Below are 22,294 nucleotides of genomic sequence, written 5' to 3'. Positions count from 1 at the left end.
TAATGTATTCCTCCCCGCTGAACTGTAACTGTTCCTGACATGTATGAAATCCTAGGTTTCCATGGCTTTTAATGACTTCATAGCATTTGCCTGTATTGTGAACAGAGATTGCCTTTTGTTTGTCTCCAAAGTTTGCACTACAATAATAAGGCAGCAACTTAAGACAGTGCTGCTGCCGGTTCCCATTTTCTAGCTTAACAGACAGGCACAGATGTTACTTCTACTGGTGAGGGAAATAGATGTCTCCTAACGTGGGTGGCACTGTGGGTTAAACCACAGAGCCTAGGACTTGCCAACCAGAAGGTCGGCGGTTCGAATCCCTGCGACGGGGTGAGCTCCCGTTGCTCTGTCCCTGCTCCTGCCCACCTAGCAGTTTGAAAGCACATCAAAGTGCAAGTAGATAAATAGGTGCCGCTCCGGTGGGAAGGTAAACGGCGTTTCTGTGCGCTGCTCTGGTTCGCCAGAAGCGGCTTAGTCATGCTGGCCACATGACTCAGAAGCAAACGCCAGCTCCCTCGGCCAATAAAGCGAGATGAGCGCCGCAACCCCAGAGTTGGTCAAGACTGGACCTAATGGTCAGGGGTCCCTTTACCTTTACCTTTAACAACACACAGCACAGTGAACAAACATATATAGTGGTATAATACTACTTTAAATGTATAGTGCAGGTGTGGACCAAAAGGGCTAGAGCTGCCATCTGATTAAGGGACTCTTGGTTGATCAGTTCAATGCAAACCCCAAAAGGTGGCACATAATAAATAAAGATTAAATCTGCATATGTTTCATTGCATATGAAACTATGAGTATTGTTATAGGGGGCTCTCCGTTTATCCACATTTTGGAAGTCACAATTGGGAGCAGAACCAATATTATCTGTTCAGAACAAACCAGAATTTTTGTTTAATATCTTGTGCATTTTTTTAAAGAGGCTGCTAAGCCTCCAACCGATTTACAATCCCAGGTTTCATGTCTGGCATTCTTTGTAGGGCATATGCTTTGATAATCAAAGGGTAGATGTGCCCAGACCCCGGATATAAATAGATGGTCGCAAAGTGTTTGGCAGCTGTCACCAGTCGAGTGGTGGCAAGAAGGTGGAGCGCCGCTTTGACATTGGCTTATGCTCATTAAGCCTATTCAGCAAAGTTTTGTGTTTCTTGTTTTTTTATTATTATTATTATTCTGTAACGGCATGGTACCGGTTTTGGAAAATGTACATGGATTTTCATCCAGCTCCTCTGATGCCATGAGGACCTCTTTTCAGACCTAATTGAAAGAGCGGCATAAAGTTTTAACCCTGGCTTCCTCACCCCTGACTCCCATTCTAGACTGGTAGATAAGCGCCATCAGTTCAGTGATTGGGAATCAAAGGAGCTGTATAGAATTTGAGGTCTTCTCAACAGTGGGGAGGGCGCAATCTCTAGGGGAACGATGCTGGAAGAGCTGGGGGGGGGTGCCCACAAGTCACGGTTCGGAGCATTACAAGGCTACTCTTTTGTACGCTACCTGGAGCATAAAGGGGAAGGATTCCAATCCCCTCACTGCATTTGGGTCTCTATGCTTTAGCTCAGACTCTTGAAAGGGGCAGCCTTCCTAATCTATACAGTGGTACCTCGGGTTAAGTACTTAATTTGTTCCGGACGTCCGTTCTTAACCTGAAACTATTCTTACCTGAAGCACCACTTTAGCTAATGGGGCCTCCTGCTGCCGCTGCGCCACCACCACACGATTTCTGTTTTCATCCTGAAGCAAAGTTCTTAACCCGAGGTACTATTTCTGGGTTAGTGGAATCTGTAACCTGAAGCGCATGTAACCCGAGGTACCACTGTATTGTAATATTGGAGCATAGTATGGGAAATTCTAAAGGTTGAAGGCAGGCACCCCCAAATTCGGCCCTCCAGATGTTTTGGGACTACAACTCCCATCATCCCTAGCTTAACAGGACCAGTGGTCAGGGATGATGGGAATTGTAGTCCCAAAAACATCTGGAGGGCTGAGTTTGGGGATGCCTGGTTTAAGGCAAATGTGAAAGGAAAGGGTAGGAGTAAAGATGGGACACCATCTGGCAAAGCTCCCTGCTTAAAGAAGGTATCAGCATGCCTTCTGGAAGCCTCCCTCAAAATCATCTTCCCTTGGTACTGGACACTGATATGACTAGCTAAAATAAACCACCGGCTGCCCCCTCTGTGCTGGAAATGGTATGGGAACCCTGGATAAAAGATGGATGTATAATATATCGATGTATGATGGGCATGTATTCTTTTACAAAAACTCTGGACCACTGTCTTCACGGTTATTTCCGTTATCACTAAACAAGTCATGCAGCTTAATCAAGCATTAGTACTCCTCACAACTTAGCTCAAGTTGTCTTAAGGATCATAAGGAATTAATGGGTTTTCTTCTGACTGCAGCCTGCCTGGTGATAGCCCAGCAGTGGGGAAACCAGTCAGAAATACCCATGAATCAGGGTTGGGAGTCTTCAGTACCTAGGGTTGTACGAGGAACTTCCAAAAGCGACAAGTCTGACATGGTGTGGCATCCATTTATTACTTTTGTCAAAGAACATGGAAGAGATTTCCCATTGCCCACTACTCAAAAAGATCTTTGGAGAGGTTATCTAAATAACTGATTTGTCTAAAGCCGAAATAAGGGCACCCGTGTATTGTTTTGTTACAGCAAATATGTAATGCAAGTTGTGATACTGAACAACAATTTAAAGTTTATGTTTTGTGTAAATTCAATACACAAGTCTGAAGTGGGGGGGAAAGACTTCATCATACAGGACTCTGAAAGCAGGTCCCAAGGTATACCTTACCTGAACTCCCCTTAAAGCTTAGTTTCCAATCCACCCAGTCACTCTAATGATCCAAAAATGAAAACTTTTCATCAATACACCCAGCCACTTAATGCCACCTGTAAATAATGCGGCTGATCCACTCCCGCTAACTGCCCCCAATTAATAATAGTGCACCCACCTCACGGTACACCAATTACATGGATTTCTACAATTTACCACAGATTATCCTAGTGGGGGACTTGTGTGAGGGAAAACTTAATGATTAGAGTCTCAGGCAGAAAATAATCAAAAGTTTTATTGAACAAAAAAGGTTTATGAAACAAAATGGATCAGGAAATGTGTTCTTTCAGGTAGAAGTTAGCTGGTTTACTTTAACTAACTCTAGGGTGTTTCAGGCTTAAACACAACACTACAGGCACAGCTCTTCTTCAACTTCAGTTACTAAAAATCAGTTGTTGCACTTCAGGTGTTCAGGTTTCTAGAATAGATGCTCAACTCAGTTTCTGTTACTTAGATATTACAATTAAATACTTTCAACACCATACCACTTCCTTCACCGATTAATACCTTGGTTCATGAGTGAGGGGATCTTCTTATTACTGGGTTGGGAGTCGTCAGTACCTAGGAGAACTCTCCCCTCCTGGCTATACTGACACCCAGATAGCCTGAATTCCCACGAGATCTACCTCTCCCGGTTCAGTCACAACCCTCCCAGGACACTTTCTCAGGCCCTCAACCCGGTCTCCCTATCTAAGCTGAGAGGCTCTGTACTCTCGCTATGGATAGTCTCCACAGTGTGGATGTTTAACTTAACTTGGAATCAGTTCTCCCCATCTCACCCCCATCTCCCAACCTGAAACCTGCCCAACATCTCAAATCAAATCCTTTCCCTCTTCTCAAATCCAGCCTTATCTTAAATCCAGCCCCAGCTAACCTTCTCCTTCAGAAACTGTACCTTTTATTCTCCCCATCATCACCACCACCCAAAGTGCTGTTCCTCCCCTCTCTGTGGCTAGTTGACTCTGCAGTCCATGGGTAGGCAAACTAAGGCCCGGAGGCCGGATCCGGCCCAATCACCTTCTAAATCCAGCCCACAGACGGTCCAGGAATCAGCGTGTTTTTACATGAGTAGAATGCATGCTTTTATTTAAAATGCATCTCTGGGTTATTTGTGGGGCTAAGGAATTTGTTCACCCCCCCCCCCAAAAAAATATAATTCGGGCCCCCACAAGGTCTGAGGCACAGTGGACCGTCCCCCTGCTGAAAAAGTTTGCTGACCCCTGTAGTCCATCAGAGAGAAGCTCCAGCACTCTGGTGGAATTTCAGGGGGGACTGCATCACCAGACTCTGGTCTGGCTCTGCTGTTGGTCACATACCTGTAGCCCCTTCCACGTTTCCTCTCCCTGAATAAATTCCCCCCCCCCAATCCCTCATAAACCTCAACTCTTGGTTGGGTTTAAACATTCGCTTAATTTTAACCATTCAATTCTGTTTCTTATAATTACAAGAATGGGTGTTGATTATCCTCCCTCCTTGTTTTTTCTTTTTTAATTTGCTAAATTTGTTCCTCCTGCTGTGATTTTTTTTCTTACCACGACCCACAGGAAAACATTTAAAGCTTCTGTCTCTGCCTCATGGGAAGGTAATTTAAGGTATCTCTGGGTGTTTTGTAAGAGCGTGTTTGCGAAGCCTGTAAGCAACTGTGCAAGTGAAGCTGCTTTCAGGTGTTTGCCTGCTGCCTTGCAAAACATATTTTTATTAATTCAATTTAGATGCTGCTGTTCCTCCTGTGAGTACCTGAGGTCCATTTGCACAGGAGATCAGTGGCTGGATTTGTGCATGCTTTGAATCATTTTTTAAAAAGGGAGAGAGGAGAGAAGAGGAACCTGTTCAGATATCCAAATGGAAATGAGAACTATGCAGGGTGGCGCTACGTTTTAGAAGATGACTATGGTTTGTTAATTTTATTAGTTTATAAATCACCTTTTATGTATGTCTCAAGGCAATTTACAGACATATCATAGAAACAGCTAAAATAGTTTGAAAACAGTACAAAATGAACTCCCTTTCATCCAAGGAGAAGAACTTGTCGAAACAAAAATGTCTGGAGTCACTCTGCAGCAGTGTTAGAAACTCAGATATATAAGCTAGGCGCCAAATGACTCCTTAAACCAAGGTTATAGTCTAGTCGCAAAAGCAGAATGCCTCGTTGCCAGTTGGGGGCCATATGGCTCTAAAGTCATAATGGAGGCCCCATTAGCTAAAGTGGTGCTTCAGGTTAAGAACAGTTTCAGGTTAAGAACAGACCTCTGGAATGAATTAAATACAAAAATTCAAACCCTGCTCTGGAGTCTCTTGCAGAAAATGGTGGCCTAAAGGATAAGATGATGTGTCAAGTAGGGCCGGGCAATAGATCACCCAAAACCGGTTTGAAGTCCATATTGCGATACTGGTTTCATAATTTTTTGACCTGGCAATATATTGCAAATTTTGTGTGTGTGTGCACACTATGCAAAAATCACAATACAGGAAAAACCAGGAGGCCAGCCAATGTCTCTGCATAGCTCCACCCTTATTTCAGACATCATAATATATCAGTATACAGTGGTACCTCGGGTTACACACACTTCAGGTTGCACACGCTTCAGGATACAGACTCCGCTAAGCCAGAAATATTACCTAGGGTTAAAGAACTTTGCTTCAGGATGAGAACAGAAGTCGTGCTCCGGCGGCGCGGCGGCAGCGGGAGGCCCCATTAGCTAAAGTGGTGCTTCAGGTTAAGAACAGTTTCAGGTTAAGAATGGACCTTCAGAACGAATTAAGTTCTTAACCCGAGGTACCACTGTATTGTGATGTTTGGCTGGTGATATACCATGATGTTGAAAACCAGATACCACTCAGCCCTAGTGTCAAGTAACCCAGTACTGAGCTGTATATGGTCTTATACGTTAGTACTAAAACCTTGAACATAGCCCAGTAGAAAACTGGCAGCAGGTGAATGTAAAGTCTAGGCATGTGAGTCTCCAAGGCTGCTGCAAAATGGTGGGATGTTGGGGGTGGTGGTGGAGGAATTACTTAACCTTTCCACTGCCTTATGCTTCCCTCTACATTGCCTCTCCATCAGTATTTTTCACTGGGATGTTACAAACATCCTGTCACTTGCTGGAGAAAGGTGGAAAGGGTTGTATGGGACATCCAATGAAGCTGAATTTTGGAAGGGTTGGGGCAAATAAAAGAAAGTACTCCTTCATGCAACGCAGTCACACAATGGAACTCGCTCTTACTGGGAGGCAGTGATCACCACCACTGGATGGCATTAAAAAAAGGAGGAGAGAGCCATGATAACTATATTCTGCATCCACAGTTGGAGGCAGCAGTGCTTCTGAATACCAGTTGGTGGAAACCACAAGAGGAGAGTTTGCTCTTGTGCTCATGTTCTGCTTCCTGGTCTTCCACACCACAGACATCCAGTTGACCACTGTGAGAACAGGATGCTGGAATGGATGGGCTATTGACCTGATCCAACAGGCTAGTCTTTATGTACTTATATTAAAAGCCTGGTGAGGAAAGGGTCACCAACCCCTCTTGCTTCTATTGTGTGACTTTTCAGATGTTGAGTGGTGACCCAGGTGGCTCTGTGGTCTAAACCACTGAGCCTCTTGGGCTTGCCGATCAGAAGGTCAGTGGTTCGAATCCCTGTGATGGGGTGAGCTCCCGTTGCTCGGTCCCTGCTCCTGCCAACCTAGCAGTTCGAAAGCACATCAAAGTGCAAGTAGATAAATAGGTAAACGGCGTTTCTGTGCGCTGCTCTGGTTCGCCAGAAGTGGCTTAGTCATGCTGGCCACATGACCAGGAAGCTGTACACCGGCTCCCTCGTCCAATAAAGCGAGATGAGCGCCACAACCCCAGAGTCGGTCACGACTGGACCTAATGGTCAGGGATCCCTTTACCTTTACCTTTATGTTCCACTTAATGTCTTAGGAAATGCAGCATTACAAATTATGTCAAAGAAATGGCAGCAAAGTTACTTGTGGGGAATTTTACATGCCTTTGATGCAGGGTGCCAGGGAAGGTGCCGTGGCTCACTGGAAAAGCATCTGCTCTGCATGCAGGATCAATCCCCAAAATCTCCAGGTAGGGGTGAGAATGTCTCCTCTCTGAAATGCTGGATTGCCACTGCCAGTCGCAGTAAACAATACTGAACTAGATGGGTCTTAACTTGGTCATGCTAAAAGGCAGCTGCCTAGGTTCATATGAAGAATTCAAGAACATCTGCAGATATTACCTAGTCCAATATCTCTAAGTATTCTCAATGAGAAGACAGAGTTGTGAATGCCTGGGCCTTTAGGGGCTGCTCCTTTTTACTTTTAGCATGACAGCGGGAGGTTAGCCGGTGAAACCTCTCCTGTTACTAGCGCTGTGGCAGAAGAAACTGGTAAGCTTCTCCCTGGAGGAGACCTCAGTTGCTAAAGAGATGGGAAGAACCTTATTTAGACTAGCAGCTAGCAACCCCTTACAGATGGAGAACACAGAAGATGGGTTGATTTTTAAATCAGACATTTCAATCACAACTTACGTCATTGCATTCAATGCAACGCTCTTTGGGGTTTTTCTTCATTCGCCCTTTAGGCACTTGGCATAACCATATTACCCAAATAATTCCATGGCTTACTTTTAAATATGTTAACTAATAATAATTGAAGTTGCCATTATCTGTGCATTTTAGCATGGTAAAAGTAAGCAAATACTGTCGCCTTTTATCTGTCTAGTTACCGATTTGCTCCTCTGTAAGCTGCTTTAGGGCAGGGAGAAAGCAGGTAGTTTAACCTATCAAGAGTCCTTTGGCACATTAAAAGGCAAGCAAATTTATTGTGGCATTAGCGTTCATGGTTGCAGCCTATTTTAAGGCACCACAGGAATCTCATTTTCGCCCCAACGTAGTGACATGGCTTCTCTCCAGAAATTTAGCAGGATGTCACTTTGCCTTCGGTAAGGCAAGCAGATGCTTGTGTCACAGAGCCAGAGTTGCATCCTATGCCAGGGGAGCGAGTGAGGCAAAGCTAGCCAGATCCGCTCCTGATTTCCTCCCATCACCCTTAACCCTTTGCGGCTGGGGTTTTGCCTGTACAGTGGTACCTCGGGTTACAGATGCTTCAGGTTACAGGCTCCGCTAACCCAGAAATAGTACCTCGGGTTAAGAACTTTGCTTCAGGATGAGAAAAGAACTCACGTGGTGGTGGTGTGGTGGCAGCAGGAGGCCCCATTAGCTAAAGTGGTACCTCAGGTTAAGAACAGTTTCAGGTTAAGAACGGACCTCTGGAACGAATTAAGTTCTTAACCCGAGGTAACACTGTACAATCGTATACCACCACTAGGCAGGATATGGTGCAAGATGCTTTATGCACAATGGCTTTTTCAAGGCAATTGCAATATTTACTGGGGTTGGGATAGTGGATGTTGTCCATTATTAAGGCAGTAAAGGTAAAAGACCCCTGGACGGTTGAGTCCAGTCAAAGGCGACTATGGGGTGCGGCGCTCATCTCGCTTTCAGGCCAAGGGAGTCGGTGTTTGTTTGCAGACAGCTTTCCGGGTCATGTGGCCAGCATGACTAAACCGCTTCTGGTTCAACAGAACACCATGACAGAAACCAGGGCGCACGGAAACGCCGCTTACCTTCCTGGCACAGTAGTACTATTTATCTACTTGCACTGGCGTGCTTTTGAACTGCTATCTTGGCAGGAGCTGGGACAGATCTTCTGATCAGCAAGTCCTAGGCTCTTTGGTTTAACCCACAGCGCCACCCGTGGAACATAGTCCTTGCTAAATATTTGACAATATAGAAAAATAGGCATAAGGGAACAAAGACAAAAGGGATAAGAGCCATTGGAATTTGGTGGATTGATTGATTAACTTGTCAGTCATTTTATCTAGTCCAGGGCAACCCAAAGCAACTTACAACCAAACAGACAATGTACCACCACATAGATACATTAAAACCAAGAGGAAAGAGAAACACATTTTAAAATACATAAAAATACATTTATGTGTTGTTTATGCTCACCCAAAGTTATAATGTACTATGCAAATTCTTGTAGCAGGAGGGAAAGGTGGGATAATTGGGGGGGGGGGTTGGAATCTATAAAACTATCTTATGCCAGCATCTGTTGTTTGCCTACTCTAGCAAAGGAGATGTGCATGATGGGGTCCGGGGGGTGGTGTCCCATTTTGTTACCTGAGGTGAAACAGGAAAGTGCTGCCCCACTTCTGCCAACCAAAGTCTACCCTCGCAGGGTGATGTGATGCTGCCCGCAAAGGGGTGATGGCAGCGGCAGGTACTAGCGAGGTCTTGTGGCAGAATTGGCAAGGACCCTGCCTCTTGGAGTTCTGCCGCCTGAGGCAGCTGCCTTAACCCTGGTGGGGTCCCTATAGATATCCGATTGGCCACTGTGAGAACACAATGCTGCACTAGACGGCGCATTGGCCTGATCCTGCAGGCTCTTCTTAGGCTTTTAGTGGCCTACCAGTTTATGAGGCCTATGAAACCGGAAAACTATATGCAAAGGAGCTTTTAAACTATTGGGATGAGTAGGATTGTCTATGCATTGAATTTCCAGTCCTGGTAGATAACAAGGGGAAAAAACCTAAGCAATCTGGTCAACAATAGCTGCTCCAATATGCTTTAAGAGTTCCCTGAGCACTAATGTAATCTGTGATGAAACTGGAGAACAGAAGAAGGAAGTGTAAATCTAATAAGCACCGTGCAGAATAATGACCTCATTTATCAAACGTATTAAGCCCCTGAGTGGGTGCGATAAAGGGATTCTACTTTACTGTCCTCTGCAGTGTGGATTTGCTAATGACTGGATCCTCCTTGAATGCCAACCTGTCCCGCTAGTTGCTGTCAAAGAGATCTATTGGTACCCTCTGTCGGCCATGAATAAAAATATTAATCTGCATATCCGTTTTGATAGCCAATATGTATGGTCCACAGTTGGGCAATGCTTGTTATTTGGACTAACCAAAAGGAAGGATATTAAGCAAAAACAGGGTAGAGTCTGGGCTTGGTGTTGAAGCCACCAAGTCTGCGTTTAGTCACTGTCTAATGTTGGAGTGTAGGAGGATGTTGCAGTCTTAATTAGATTAGGTTGCATGAGGTTTCAGAACAATGGGTAATCTCTCCCTCATCCCTCATATAAAATCTAGCAGTTGTCTGGCTTCATCTCACACACTGCTACAGCTTTTCATAGGTAGAGGTACCTGGTTTTAAAAATGCATTGTTTTAAAGTAATGCAAAGGTGGCGCTGTGGGTTAAACCACAGAGTCTAGGACTCGCCGATCAGAAGGCCTGCGGTTCGAATCCCCGCAACGGGGTGAGCTCCCGTTGCTCGCTCCCTGCTCCTGCCAACCTAGCAGTTCGAAAGCATGTCAAAGTGCAAGTAGATAAATAGGTAACGCTCCAGCGGGAAGATAAACGGCATTTCCGTGGGCTGCTCTGGTTTACCAGAAGCGGCTTAGTCATGCTAGCCACATGACCCGGAAGCTGTACGCCGGTTCCCTCGGCCAGTTAAGCGAGCTGAGCGCCGCAACCCCAGAGTCGGTCACGACTGGACCTAATGGTCAGGGGTCCCTTTACCTTTATACATCAAAGTATACGTCAAAGTGCAAGTAGATAAATAGGTGCTGCTCCGGCAGGAAGGTAAACGGCGTTTCTGTGTGCTGCTCTGGTTCACCAGAAGCGGCTTAGTCATGCTGGCCACATGACTCGGAAGCTGTACGCTGGCTCCCTTGGCCAGTAAAACAAGATGAGCGCCGCAACCCCAGAGTTGGTCATGACTGGACCTAATGGTCAGGGGGCCCCTTTACCTTTACCTTTAAGGCAAAAAAAAAAAAAAGGAGTCGCAATTGTTCATCCTTTCTGCAAAGCAAAGGACAAGAAGCTGGTGTTGAAACAGCAGAGAAGTGAGGTTGTCAGGTTAAACAATTAGCAGTCCCTGGGTTCATGGGGCAGTTCAGGGGTTGGCAAACTGGCAAAGCGAACAGTGATGAATCTTGCCTCCAATGACAACGAACAAGTTGGGATCAGAAAAAGTATAGCTATGACACTGCTATGATAAGATTTATAACACAAATATAACGGTAAAGAACCAAACAATTTAAATCTAAAAGACCCAACACATTTCAACCGAAAGGACTTCTTCAGTGTTCACTGAAGTTAGGGTTGCCATATGTCTGGAAAATCCCAGATATAGCCAGGATTTGGCCTTCAGAAACAGTGTCCAAGACAGAAATCGCTTAATGTCCAGGAAAATCTGGATATATGGCAACCCATGTCAGAAGTTTAGATTTTGATGGATTTCCTTAAAAATAAGGACAACGTTGTAGATTTTAAAAATATTTCAGCTGGCATTTTCTCAGATCAGGAGATAAGCTCTATTTTAATTGCATGAAAGATGTGCAAATTCTGGGTCCGATGGTGATGTGGCCCCATATTCCTAGGTTTGATTAACTTTTTTACATGTCAAAAAACGTTGTTGGGTGGGTGTGCTAAGCGCTCTGTGTTTTGCAGGCATTCCTGGACTAATTTAGCTCCTTTTCTCTCCCATCAACGTTCTCTTGCTATGTCTCATTTTTTGCAACAAGAATGGAGCTCCTTTGTTCAGCGTATGATTGGCAGGACTGCGTCTTCCTCCATTCAGGTTCAAGCTGGGTCCCCAGTAGTTTGCCTTAATTGCCGCTTAGCGTGAATCACAGAGACTTATCAGTGTCTGCTTCCTGTGCAATATATTCCTCTTTTAAATCCCAGCTGCTGCAAAAGGAAACTATTTCACATGTGCTTCTTAACAAACGTGAACTGGCGTGCATCCCAGGTCTTCTCCATCTTTGCCTGTGGGAGAAGGAGAGAGTATAAGATCTTCCTTTCCTGTCTGCCTGCCTGCCTGGCCCAACTGCTGCATTGGTCTGTTCCCTACTCACTAGCGCCAGATCCAGCCTTTGCTGAGGTGTTTGCCAGTGCTCCCCCACCCCCCAAGTGTGCTTACACAGCAGTGTCACTCTTGGGCAGCCTACATCAGTACCTCAGACTAGTCTCTCTCTGGGCATTGTGGGAATGTTTTTAAGTGATGGCTGGTGGCAGTGGGCCTTGCTGGGAAATGTAAGCCCAGGCAGCTGCCTAAAGATATTGAGTCCCTTCCCTCCATCAGTGGCCTGCCACTCAGCAAGAGAGGAAAACAAAGTGAGGGCCCTTCCACTGGCTTTATTTGGCCCCACCTGTGTTTTAATGTTTCTATTGTGCCCACCTTGGGCACCACCCAGTGTTCTTTTCCCGCCACTGGACAGGTGAGTTTTAACGCTGTGAAACAGGGGAATCCATTGCAGCAAGTACCCTAGCAGAAACTCATTGCAGAACAAATTGCAACCTCTGCTACCAGCAACCCGCTTTTGCCTTCTCTTGCACAACCATGCCAGCAGAACAAGTACTGTATATCACAAAGCAACTTTAACGTAGCACTATGTTGGATGCAACCCTTTGACCTGTTTTTCCTTTTGCAAAGAGAAAATGCGGTTGGAATGTAGCACCCAAGAGCTTAAATGTCACCTCTACCATGAACTTCCTTTGCGGCCTTTGCGGCTCACAGCCTCAGTCCCCAACCCCTACCTGCAACATGAGGAATAATAACAACTTAATGTATGGGGTTGTGTGTAGGGGCTGCAACTAGGTAGTGTCAGAGCCACCAGACTCTTGAGTTTTTGTTTTTTTTAAAAAAACAAGTCTGTCTCCTTTGTAGACTGAAGTTATGAAGTGCCCTTGCCCTGACTACAGGGACGCGGGTGGCGCTGTGGGTAAAACCTCAGCGCCTAGGACTTGCCGATCGCATGGTCGGCGGTTCGAATCCCCGCGGCAGGGTGAACTCCTGTCGTTCGGTCCCAGCTCCTGCCCACCTAGCAGTTCGAAAGCACCTCCGGGTGCAAGTGGATAAATAGGGACCGCTTACCAGTGGGAAGGTAAACGGCATTCCGTGTGCGGCTCTGGCTCGCCAGATGCAGCTTGTCACGCTGGCCACGTGACCCGGAAGTGTCTGCGGACAGCGCTGGCTCCCGGCCTATAGAGCGAGATGAGCGCACAACCCTAGAGTCTGGCAAGACTGGCCCGTACGGGCAGGGGTACCTTTACCTTTACCTAGCCCTGACTACTGTTATGGCTGTCATAGCACCATCTTAATTAAGACACCGGTATTAAGTCCAGTTCTTGCTCCTCTGGTCTGAACTTGCTGTTAAAGCAACCTTTTGACTGTTTGGAAGATTTTGACTTGTAGGTTCAATGAACTCCGGATTGGAAGATCAATCCCCTGCAGTTGAATTCCGTTTTCAAATCTAGTAATGGATCTGAATATCTTTTATCTGTTCTTTTTTTTAAAAAAATGATTGATTCAAGACAATAAACGAAAGGAGAAACATAAATATATACAAGTCAAATCAGTACAGTATGCAGCTGAAGCCCATGTACCAATGTGCTTATTGTTGTTATTCATCTGAATATTTCTTTTGCACAGCAAGCTTTTTGGCAAGCGGCTGTTTCTCCTACAATATGTAATTCTAATATTCTTTTCTGAATTGTGTACCTCTTTTTGTTTTGTGTTTCCATCCCCCCCCTTCCAGGTGATTATAAATAGCACAATCACACCTAATATGACCTTCACAAAAACATCACAGAAGTTTGGCCAGTGGGCTGATAGCCGAGCAAACACTGTGTTTGGCCTGGGGTTTTCTTCTGAACAGCAGCTAACAAAGGTAACTTGAGTTTGAATTACTTTTTCACTTGTTGTTGCTTTTGTAAAATCTCCTGCAATCTCAATGAATTAAAAGGAGGAACATATAGATCTTGTGGTAGTCGTGTGTGTGTGTGTGTGTGTGTGTGTGTGTGTGTGTGTGTGTGTTTATGTGTGTGTGAGAGAGAGAAACTGGATTTCTTCCACTTTGTCTTAATTAATAGCAACTTGGCTCCTTGCAAGCGATTAATCTCCTGTAATCAATGAGTGGGCCAGAGTTTGTGGGAGGTGTTAACGTTCAAGCTAGAAATTTTCTGAGTGTATTTGATCATATGGTTTTCTACGCCTAGCTTTCTGTGCCTGCCTTGAAGCCAAACTAGGTGTTAGGCTAAATGCAAAGGCATTGCTCAACAGAACAGCTGTGTGTTCTGCCCCTCACTTCAACACGACATCCCATCTAAGAACAAAAGAACGGTCTGCTGGATCTAGCCTTTGGCAGTGGAGGTACAGTTTTGCTCGTACAGCCATTAATACTGCAGCGGCACTATACATTTAAAGCAGTATCATACCACCTTAACAGCCATGGCTTGCTCCAAAGTATCCTGGAAAGTGTCATTTCTTTAGGGATGCTGAGAGCTGTTCCCCTTACAGACCTACAATTCCCAGAACGGTTTTACAATCTTCCCAGAGAACTCTGAAAACTGTAGCTCTGGGAGGCAGAAAAGGGTTCTCCCAAATAAACGCCTTTAACAAACGACACTTCCCAGGAGTTGGGGGGGGGGGGAGCCATAGCTGTTTATGATGCTGCTTTAAATGTATGGTCAGATGGTGCTGTGTTCTTGATATAATAATAGTGCAGTAGTTGTGGATTATGGGACGCGGGTGGCGCTGTGGGTAAAACCTCAGTGCCTAGGACTTGCCGATCGAAAGGTCGGCGGTTCAAATCCCCGCGGCGGGGTGAGTTCCCGTCTTTCGGTCCCAGCTCCTGCCAACCTAGCAGTTCGAAAGCACCCCCGGGTGCAAGTAGATAAATAGGGACCGCTTACTAGCGGGAAGGTAAACAGCGTTCCGTGTGCTGCGCTGGCTCGCCAGATGCAGCTTGTCACGCTGGCCACGTGACCCGGAAGTGTCTGCGGACAGCGCCGGCTCCCGGCCTCTTGAGCGAGATGAGCACGCAACCCCAGAGTCGGTCACGACTGGCCTTCGGGCAGGGGTACCTTTACCTTTACCTAGTTGTGGATTAAGGGGTCCCGTAACAACCCACAGCATACTTTACAAACTATACTTCCAGGATAGTTTGGAGAAAGTCGTGATGGTCAAAAGTTTTCAGATACTGCTTTAAATGTATAACGCAGATGGAGCCTAGATGCCGGTAGATCCAGGCGAATTGGATGTCGTAGGAATGATTTATTACTTTGGGAGTCTTCCTATTAGAGACCCTTTTAAACTAGCAGTAGTAGCTTGGTGATGAATATCCCAATGGTGTACACAATGTGCACTCTATTTGTTGAGCTGGTGCTCTTGTCAAAGAATCAGAATAATTTTTCCCAGGCTAGAAATGAGTCACTTATCAGGACAGATAGTTGACATTTTTAAAAAAGAACTACTCACCATTAGTGTCTCCGGATCGTATTAGTTCACTAAACGTGATGCCCTTGAACATTCCACAACTTCCTCATTAATCTTGTCCTCCATAGCCTTGAAGGCTATAGGCCATCAGATGTTCGATTAGAGGCCATGTTAACAGAAGTCCCAGCTGCTGCCTCAAACAGCGAAAAGTGGTGGCTGTGTTTGTCAGCCAGATGAAAACATGGTGCAGACTCCTCATACTTCTGGACTCTTTCGGGAGGAAGAGCCACAGTCCTTTTTTGTGACAAATATGCATTGGGACAGAGTACTGGCACTTCCTTTGTTGCTGTCTATGGCAGCCATTTTCGGCGACTGAGTATTCCATAGCAGTGTCCACGTTCTGCTCACCTTTAGGCTGGACCATCTACAACAAGAGAATACCGTATTTTTCGCTCTATAGGACGCAGTTTTCCCCCTCCAAAAATTGAGGGGAAATGTGTGTGCGTCCTATGGAGCGAATGCAGGCTCCTTGGCTTCAGCGATAGCAACGCTAAGCCTCCAAAACGCAGAGGGAATGCTCCCTCCACGCTGCGGAGGCTTCGCGGTGTTTTCGCTGAAGCCTGGAGAGCGAGAGGCATTGGTGTGCACCAACCCCTCTCGCTCTCCAGGCTTCAGGGATAGCCGCCTGAAGCCTTCCGAGCGCAGCGCAAGTTCCCGCTGCGTTCTGGAGGCTTCAGGTTCCTTTCGCTGAAGCCAGGAGAGTCCCGGCAGGGAGAGGTTGTGCGGGGCTAAAGAGGAAGCCAAAACAGCGCGCGGGATGGATCCTCTGCCTGGTTTCCTGTCGCCTCACTTCTCGCAGTGAAGGAACCACCAGAAGGCCCTCGGAACTGGACCTCAGTGTCTGGGCTGAATGATGGGGGTGGAGACACTCCTTCAGGTATATATGGCCAAAGCCGTTTAGGACTTTAAAAGTCATCACTGGAGGCAATTCTTCGTGTACCACCTCCACGAGAGGTCCAGAGGTCGGCAACACGAGAATGGGCCTTTTTCTGCTGTGGCCCCCCGCTTGTGGAATGCTCTCCCCGGCAAGGCTCCCCTGCCAACTTTGTTACATATCTTTAGGCGCCAGGCAAAAACCGGCTAATTAAACCATCTATGGACTTTTAATCTCTGTGTGTGGGGTTGCTATTGTTTTTATTTGCTATTATGGTATGTATTTTTTATTTTTTTTTAATATTGTAACCCACCCTGTGATATTTGGATGAACGGTGGTACGGAAAATAAATAAATACAGTTTCATTGTTGCGTTATTTAGCTACTTCTGGCAGATCCTCAACATAGTCTGCTACAATTGTGGACATCTTCCTAAGAATCAATGCAGTGTCCTTCAGTTTGCCACCTGTCAAAGAGAACTTTGGGGGAAATAACCATTGTTCACAGGAAACTCTGCTGCGGGTGCATGGAACATGCTTCGAATCTGGTTCGGTCTGAAATGTAGCATTCTTTCCATCTATATTTTCAATAAGTGGTTGTTCCAGTTCTTGTGATCTGCAATAATTTTGCAATTGTCTTGAGAGCAGAGCTGTATTTCCCCCCCCAAAGCGTTTGATCTAAATATTAGGCACTTAAATGTATATAGTGCAGCTATGGCTATGTACTTCCAACACTGCTGATGGGAAAACGTCCATCGCCACCACTCCCAGCTTTGGAGCTGTAGGGCAGGCTGTGTGGTACGTGCAGTTCAATCCTCCCAGTACTTCCTCTCCACTCCCTGCCCCTTAGCACCTGCCACCTGAAGCAGCTGCTTCATTTGGCCTAATGATAGGGTTGGCCATGTCAGTGCTCCGGCAAGAGTCTGAAGCTGCCCTGGAAACATATATGGCCCAAAGGGGAGGGAGTCATAGCTCAGGGACAGAGCACATGCTTTTCATGCCGAAAATGCTTTGTATGTTCAGTCTCTTGTATCTCAAGCTGGTCTCCTGGCTTGAGATCCTGGAAGCGATTTTCGCTGTCAGGCATGCGCAGAAGTGATTTCCGGTATCTGCGTGCGCAGACGCGATTTCCAGCACCGCTCGGCGAGTCCCCGCGCTGTGCTGGTTTAGCATAGCGCAGAGGGGACTCACCGAGCAGGCGGCTTGGTTCGGGGATGGCTCATGGGCTGGTAAAACGGTCTTCATGGGCCGGATCCAGCCAATGAGCCACATGTTGCCGACTCCTGTCCTAGAGTAACTGTGAAATAACTTCAAAAAAATAGGTAGTGTAATAACTGTAGTGATGGTGTAATAGAAATAGAAATTTGTGATAAACTTTTAAGGATGATGTGCTCTGCTCTTATCAGAATTGTTTATATTGCTCCACACCATACATTTAAATAGCATTCAGAGTGCATGGTTTTCCCCAAATAATCATGGGAACTGTAGCTTGTAACCGTGCTGGGAATTGTAGCTCTGTGAGGGGTATACTACAATTCCTAGGATTCTTTGGGGGAAGTCGTGACCGTTAAGGTGGTAAAAAGGTGTTTTAAATACATGGTGTAGATGTGACTTAAAAAGATGCCCCACAATGCACAAATAACAAACTTTTGTCAATGTGGATTGTTGTTGTTGTTTAGTCGTTTAGTCGTGTCCGACTCTTCGTGACCCCATGGACCAGAGCACGCCAGGCACCTCTGTCCTCCACTACCTCCCGCAGTTTGGTCAAACTCATGCTGGTAACCTCGAAAGCACTATCCAACCATCTCATCCTCTGTCTCCCCCTTCTCCTTGTGCCCTCCATCTTTCCCAGCATCAGTGTCTTCTCCAGGGAGTCTTCTCTTCTCATGAGGTGGCCAAAGTACTGGAGCCTCAGCTTCACGATCTGTCCCTCTCAATGTGGATTACTGTGAATTAATTAAAGCAGCAATTTCCAGATTTATTTATTTTTAAACAGAGAGAAGCCCACCACTGTTGATCCCTCCAGCTAAGTCAGAAATTATTCTTCTGATTGAGCCTTAGTTTACCATTTGGGAAGAAGTAAATTACAGTAGTAATGACATGCTGGTCCACAGGAATGAGAAGGAGGATGTGGCAATAACTGTTAATTGGACTTCAGTGTCATTTATGAATGTGCCTGCATGGGATTGCAATGAAGTTCAAAGGTTTTGCAAACAGTTTTTGATATAGGCTCATCTTCTTAAAGCTGTAGCTTTCCCTGCTGGCTTGCATCATTAAATCCCACACAAAGCAAGAATCATAAAAATTTCATGCAGGCTAAATGTCAAAATCTGTGGAAGACTTATGCAAGATGGAAACATGTGATTCTGTCTAGTTTTGCATTTTTAAAAGGGGGTGGATTCCTTATCCAGATCAGGATTCTGAGACCCTAAGCATTGCAGGGATAATATTATCTTATTTTATTTAATGAGAATTGTGCAACCTTAAGGTAACTCGTACGATAGGACATGCATTAGTTAGGCTTGTTGGATTTCTGTCGGATGACAATAATGAAATAATGGATCTGTATTCTTGTTGCTCCCTAAACCCAGCAATAAATTTTCAACATTTAACAGCCTCACATCCATTATTTTTATGATGTCTGAGGCCAGAGGTTACTGTAAGGCTGACAGCCAAATTACATTCATGGTCAGTTGCAAGAATTTATTAAGGCTCTTTCCTCACATACACACATACACCAAATGTGCTCTCAAATGATTATTTGTCATTACCTGTCACTCCTGCCTCCGCCTCAAACCATCACAGACATTTCTCTTTCATTAAATTGACGTTTCAAGAGCAGAATTGGGAGTGGACACTACACCCAAGGGTGGGAGCAGGAAATTCCCCTTCTATTCCCCATCTTATTTGAACCTTTAATTTTCCCCTTGTAGGATTGAATGGGCGGTGGTCTTTAGATCAGGGAGAGTATGAAGCACAGCTTCCCACAGCACTGTTGCATCAATCAAATGTGGACACCCCCCCCCAACATGTTAAGAGAAAGGGAGGGAAGGACAGTTCTTAATTAGGTTGCATTGCATATATATGGAGAGTTTTAGAATCAGTTTTAATACGGTGTTTTTGAATTGACTGAGTTTTAACGATGCAGTACATTGCTTTCAGCTCCCAGCTGGACACAAGGATGGTATAAAGGTAAAGGTAAAGGTACCCCTGCCCGTACGGGCCAGTCTTGACAGACTCTGGGGTTGTGCGCCCATCTCACTCAAGAGGCCGGGGGCCAGCGCTGTCCGGAGACACTTCCGGGTCACGTGGCCAGCGTGACAAGCTGCATCTGGCGAGCCAGCGCAGCACACGGAACGCCGTTTACCTTCCCGCTGGTAAGCGGTCCCTATTTATCTACTTGCACCCGGGGGTGCTTTCGAACTGCTAGGTTGGCAGGCGCTGGGACCGAGCAACGGGAGCGCACCCCGCCGCGGGGATTCGAACCGCCGACCTTTCGATCAGCAAGCCCTAGGCGCTGAGGCTTTTACCCACAGCGCCACCCGCGTCCCAATGATGGTATAGGAAACAAATAAATAGATATATAGATATATTATCTTGCATCCTGTGTGATTTGGCTCTAATTTTGACCTTCTATAAATCAGAATTAGCCAAGTGTGCAGCTAATCTGTGGGGAAAGGAGATCTGCCAGTGTGCAGTGTTACACAACTGGAGCTCTGGTTCAGGCTCTCAGCATCCAGATGTTAATTGTGTGCTTTCTGCAATCGTCTCCGGGCCACATTTAAATGTTATCTTAATTATGCAGCTTGCAGCTATATATCTTTTTGCGTACCCTTTGTTGTTGCTGCTGAATTTTTTTCCTTTCTCCTTTTTTATAACTTAATTCATTTGTAACTGAATACCAATAAAATGCAAATTATATATATATATATTAATAGCCATAGGAGAGCCTGATTTTTACTGGCCTGAGGCTCCCCACCAGCACCTCATTGTATAGAAACAAAACTAGAACCCCTCCACCTCAATTTCTGATTCTTTTGGATGCCCCCAGAGAAATACCTTAATACCTCACTTTTCTCTATGCCAGGGACGTCCAGCAGGTAGATAATGATCTACTGGTAGATCATGGGGGGTATGTTGTAGATTTCGGTAGATCGCGGAAACCTCACCCCCCCACCCCAAATATATATATTTTTAAATAAAAGCTCAACAACTTTGGTAGATCACTGCCAGTTATTTTATAGTGGAGTAGATCTCAGTCTCTTGAAAGTTGGACACGCCTGCTCTATGGACCTTCATAATTCATGCAGGCTAATTTAAAATCAGTTAGAGTAAGCTGTTATTTGCGGCTGTCCTAATGTAACACTTTGCTTATGTGTTTATGCTCAGTTTGCAGAGAAATTTCAAGAGGTGAAAGAAGCTGCCAGACTGGCAAGAGACCGGTCTCAAGAAAAAACAGAGACTTCTAGCAATCATTCCCAAGTAAGTGATTTATCTGAAGTGGAATATGGGAACATGATCTCGTTGATTTGAAAATGGATTTTGTGAAAGAGAAGAGCAGTTGAAAATGCTACCCAGGGTCAGCTTCAGGTGAGCGTTAGCAAAGAAGTAAAGTATTTTAACAGCAGCAACGAAAATGATTCTTGGCGATTGCTTTTGGTGGATCTGCTTGCGTGCTTGATGCCTAATGGCCCAGGCTGATGGCAGATGCCACATACAGAGGATGAGCTGAGAAAGCTGTTCCTGGACAGTACGACTTCTGACCTTAGGTCAAGAGAGTCACATGTTTGGCACGCTATCCTTAAAAAAGGCATCTCCAGAGCTCCCTTCATTTGCACTCATAGCAGGGAGAATTCAGAGGTGAGGGATCTTTTTTTTCTGTTTTCCTAGAATGTTAAGGTCTGCAAGCGAGAGCCAGTCACAAAATGGTGAAGCCAGTTTTACCTGCACCCTGGAATGCATACAAATTTACCTGTAAGTTTCCAGGCATCAGTGCTTCTAACACAACCCTCCAAAACTGGCCCACATTGCTGAATGAAGACATATGGCAGCCAATTAGTACTCTCATTTGACAAGCAAGGGACACTGATGTGAAGAGAGAAGCAATTAACACAAGACCAGCCATGATAGTGTGTGTTTTTTTTACTTCAATTTTTACTTGAACTTGTTAAAGCATTGGTAGGCAGAGACATTTTGAAATCTACTGCAAATCACTTAGAAACCTACCAGTAGATCCAAATCTACCTTCGGCCTGCCCCTGAAATAGAAATTGTTGCATCTTAAGGAGAAGAATTTGGGCCTAGCCATCTCCCAGCCTGGCTTGAAAATCTTTGCCTACGGGTAATTTTCCAATAGCATTCAAAGCTGAGGTGATACAGTCCAGGAGCAATTTTTCCAAGTGATCCGATTGCGTTGACCCACCCTCTGAAATACAATGACCATCCTTTCTTGCAGAAGGTGTTCCCTCTGGGTCGTTTGGAAGATGGTGGGGGCGCCTGCGGGGGTTCTGCGTTGTAGCACCTTGAGAAGCAGCAGGCCTTTATCGTAACAATTTTTTTGGTTTGCGGAATGCGTTGTGCAGGAATCAGGCCGCGAAACTCCGTGTTCTACTCGGGCGTCCAGCGTCAACGGAACGGACGATGAGAAGGCATCACATGGTGGTCCCTCAGATGCACAACTGAAAACAGAGAATGACAAACTGAAACTTGCCTTAGCCCAGAGGTGAAGCTGCTTTCATGACTACATTATTGTTGGCTATTTGTTGGTCACTGCGTTCCCAGGTCAAAAGAAGTGCCCATGCTTTTTAGTGGGAGAGTACCATATTTTTCGCTCTATAAGACACACCAGACCACAAGACGCACCTAGTTTTTGGAGGAGGAAAACAAGAAAAAAAAAATTCTGAATCTCAGAAGCCAGAACAGCAAGAGGGATCACTGCGCAGTGAAAGCAGCAATCCCTCTTGCTGTTCTGGCTTCTGTGATAGCTGCGCAGCCTGCATTCACTCCATAAGACGCACACACATTTCCCCTTACTTTTTAGGAGGGAAAAAGTGAGTCTTATAGAGCAAAAAATATGGTACTTGGGGCTGGGCTATTAGGGTGGATGAAGCACTGCCCAAACAACGTCAGTCTGCCCTCAGCCAGTCACTGCCTACTTACAAACAGTCAGGGAAGTGGCTGCACTCTGGCTCCCCCTACTGTTGGTCCTCCCTGCTTTCCACCCTGTCTGTCCCA

At 45.6% G+C, this 22,294-nt stretch overlaps 1 protein-coding gene across 2 annotated transcripts in view; it reads left to right on the top strand.

The window, feature by feature from the left end:
* The window catches only part of HOMER2 (homer scaffold protein 2), a 91,806-nt gene that overhangs the window by 43,817 nt on the left and 25,695 nt on the right, over window positions 1-22,294 (top strand). For both annotated transcript variants that reach the window (XM_077918837.1, XM_077918838.1), the window contains exons 3-5: window positions 13,451-13,582; window positions 20,451-20,543; window positions 21,643-21,782. In XM_077918837.1, the coding sequence (XP_077774963.1) occupies window positions 13,451-13,582; window positions 20,451-20,543; window positions 21,643-21,782 (365 nt within the window). The remainder of the gene's footprint in view (window positions 1-13,450; window positions 13,583-20,450; window positions 20,544-21,642; window positions 21,783-22,294) is intronic.

Source organism: Podarcis muralis, chromosome 14 (assembly GCF_964188315.1).
Source record: "Podarcis muralis chromosome 14, rPodMur119.hap1.1, whole genome shotgun sequence".
Classification (NCBI taxonomy): Eukaryota; Metazoa; Chordata; class Lepidosauria; order Squamata; family Lacertidae; genus Podarcis; species Podarcis muralis.
Note: the sequence above shows the minus strand (reverse complement) of the source record. Positions and strands in the feature narration are given on the sequence as shown.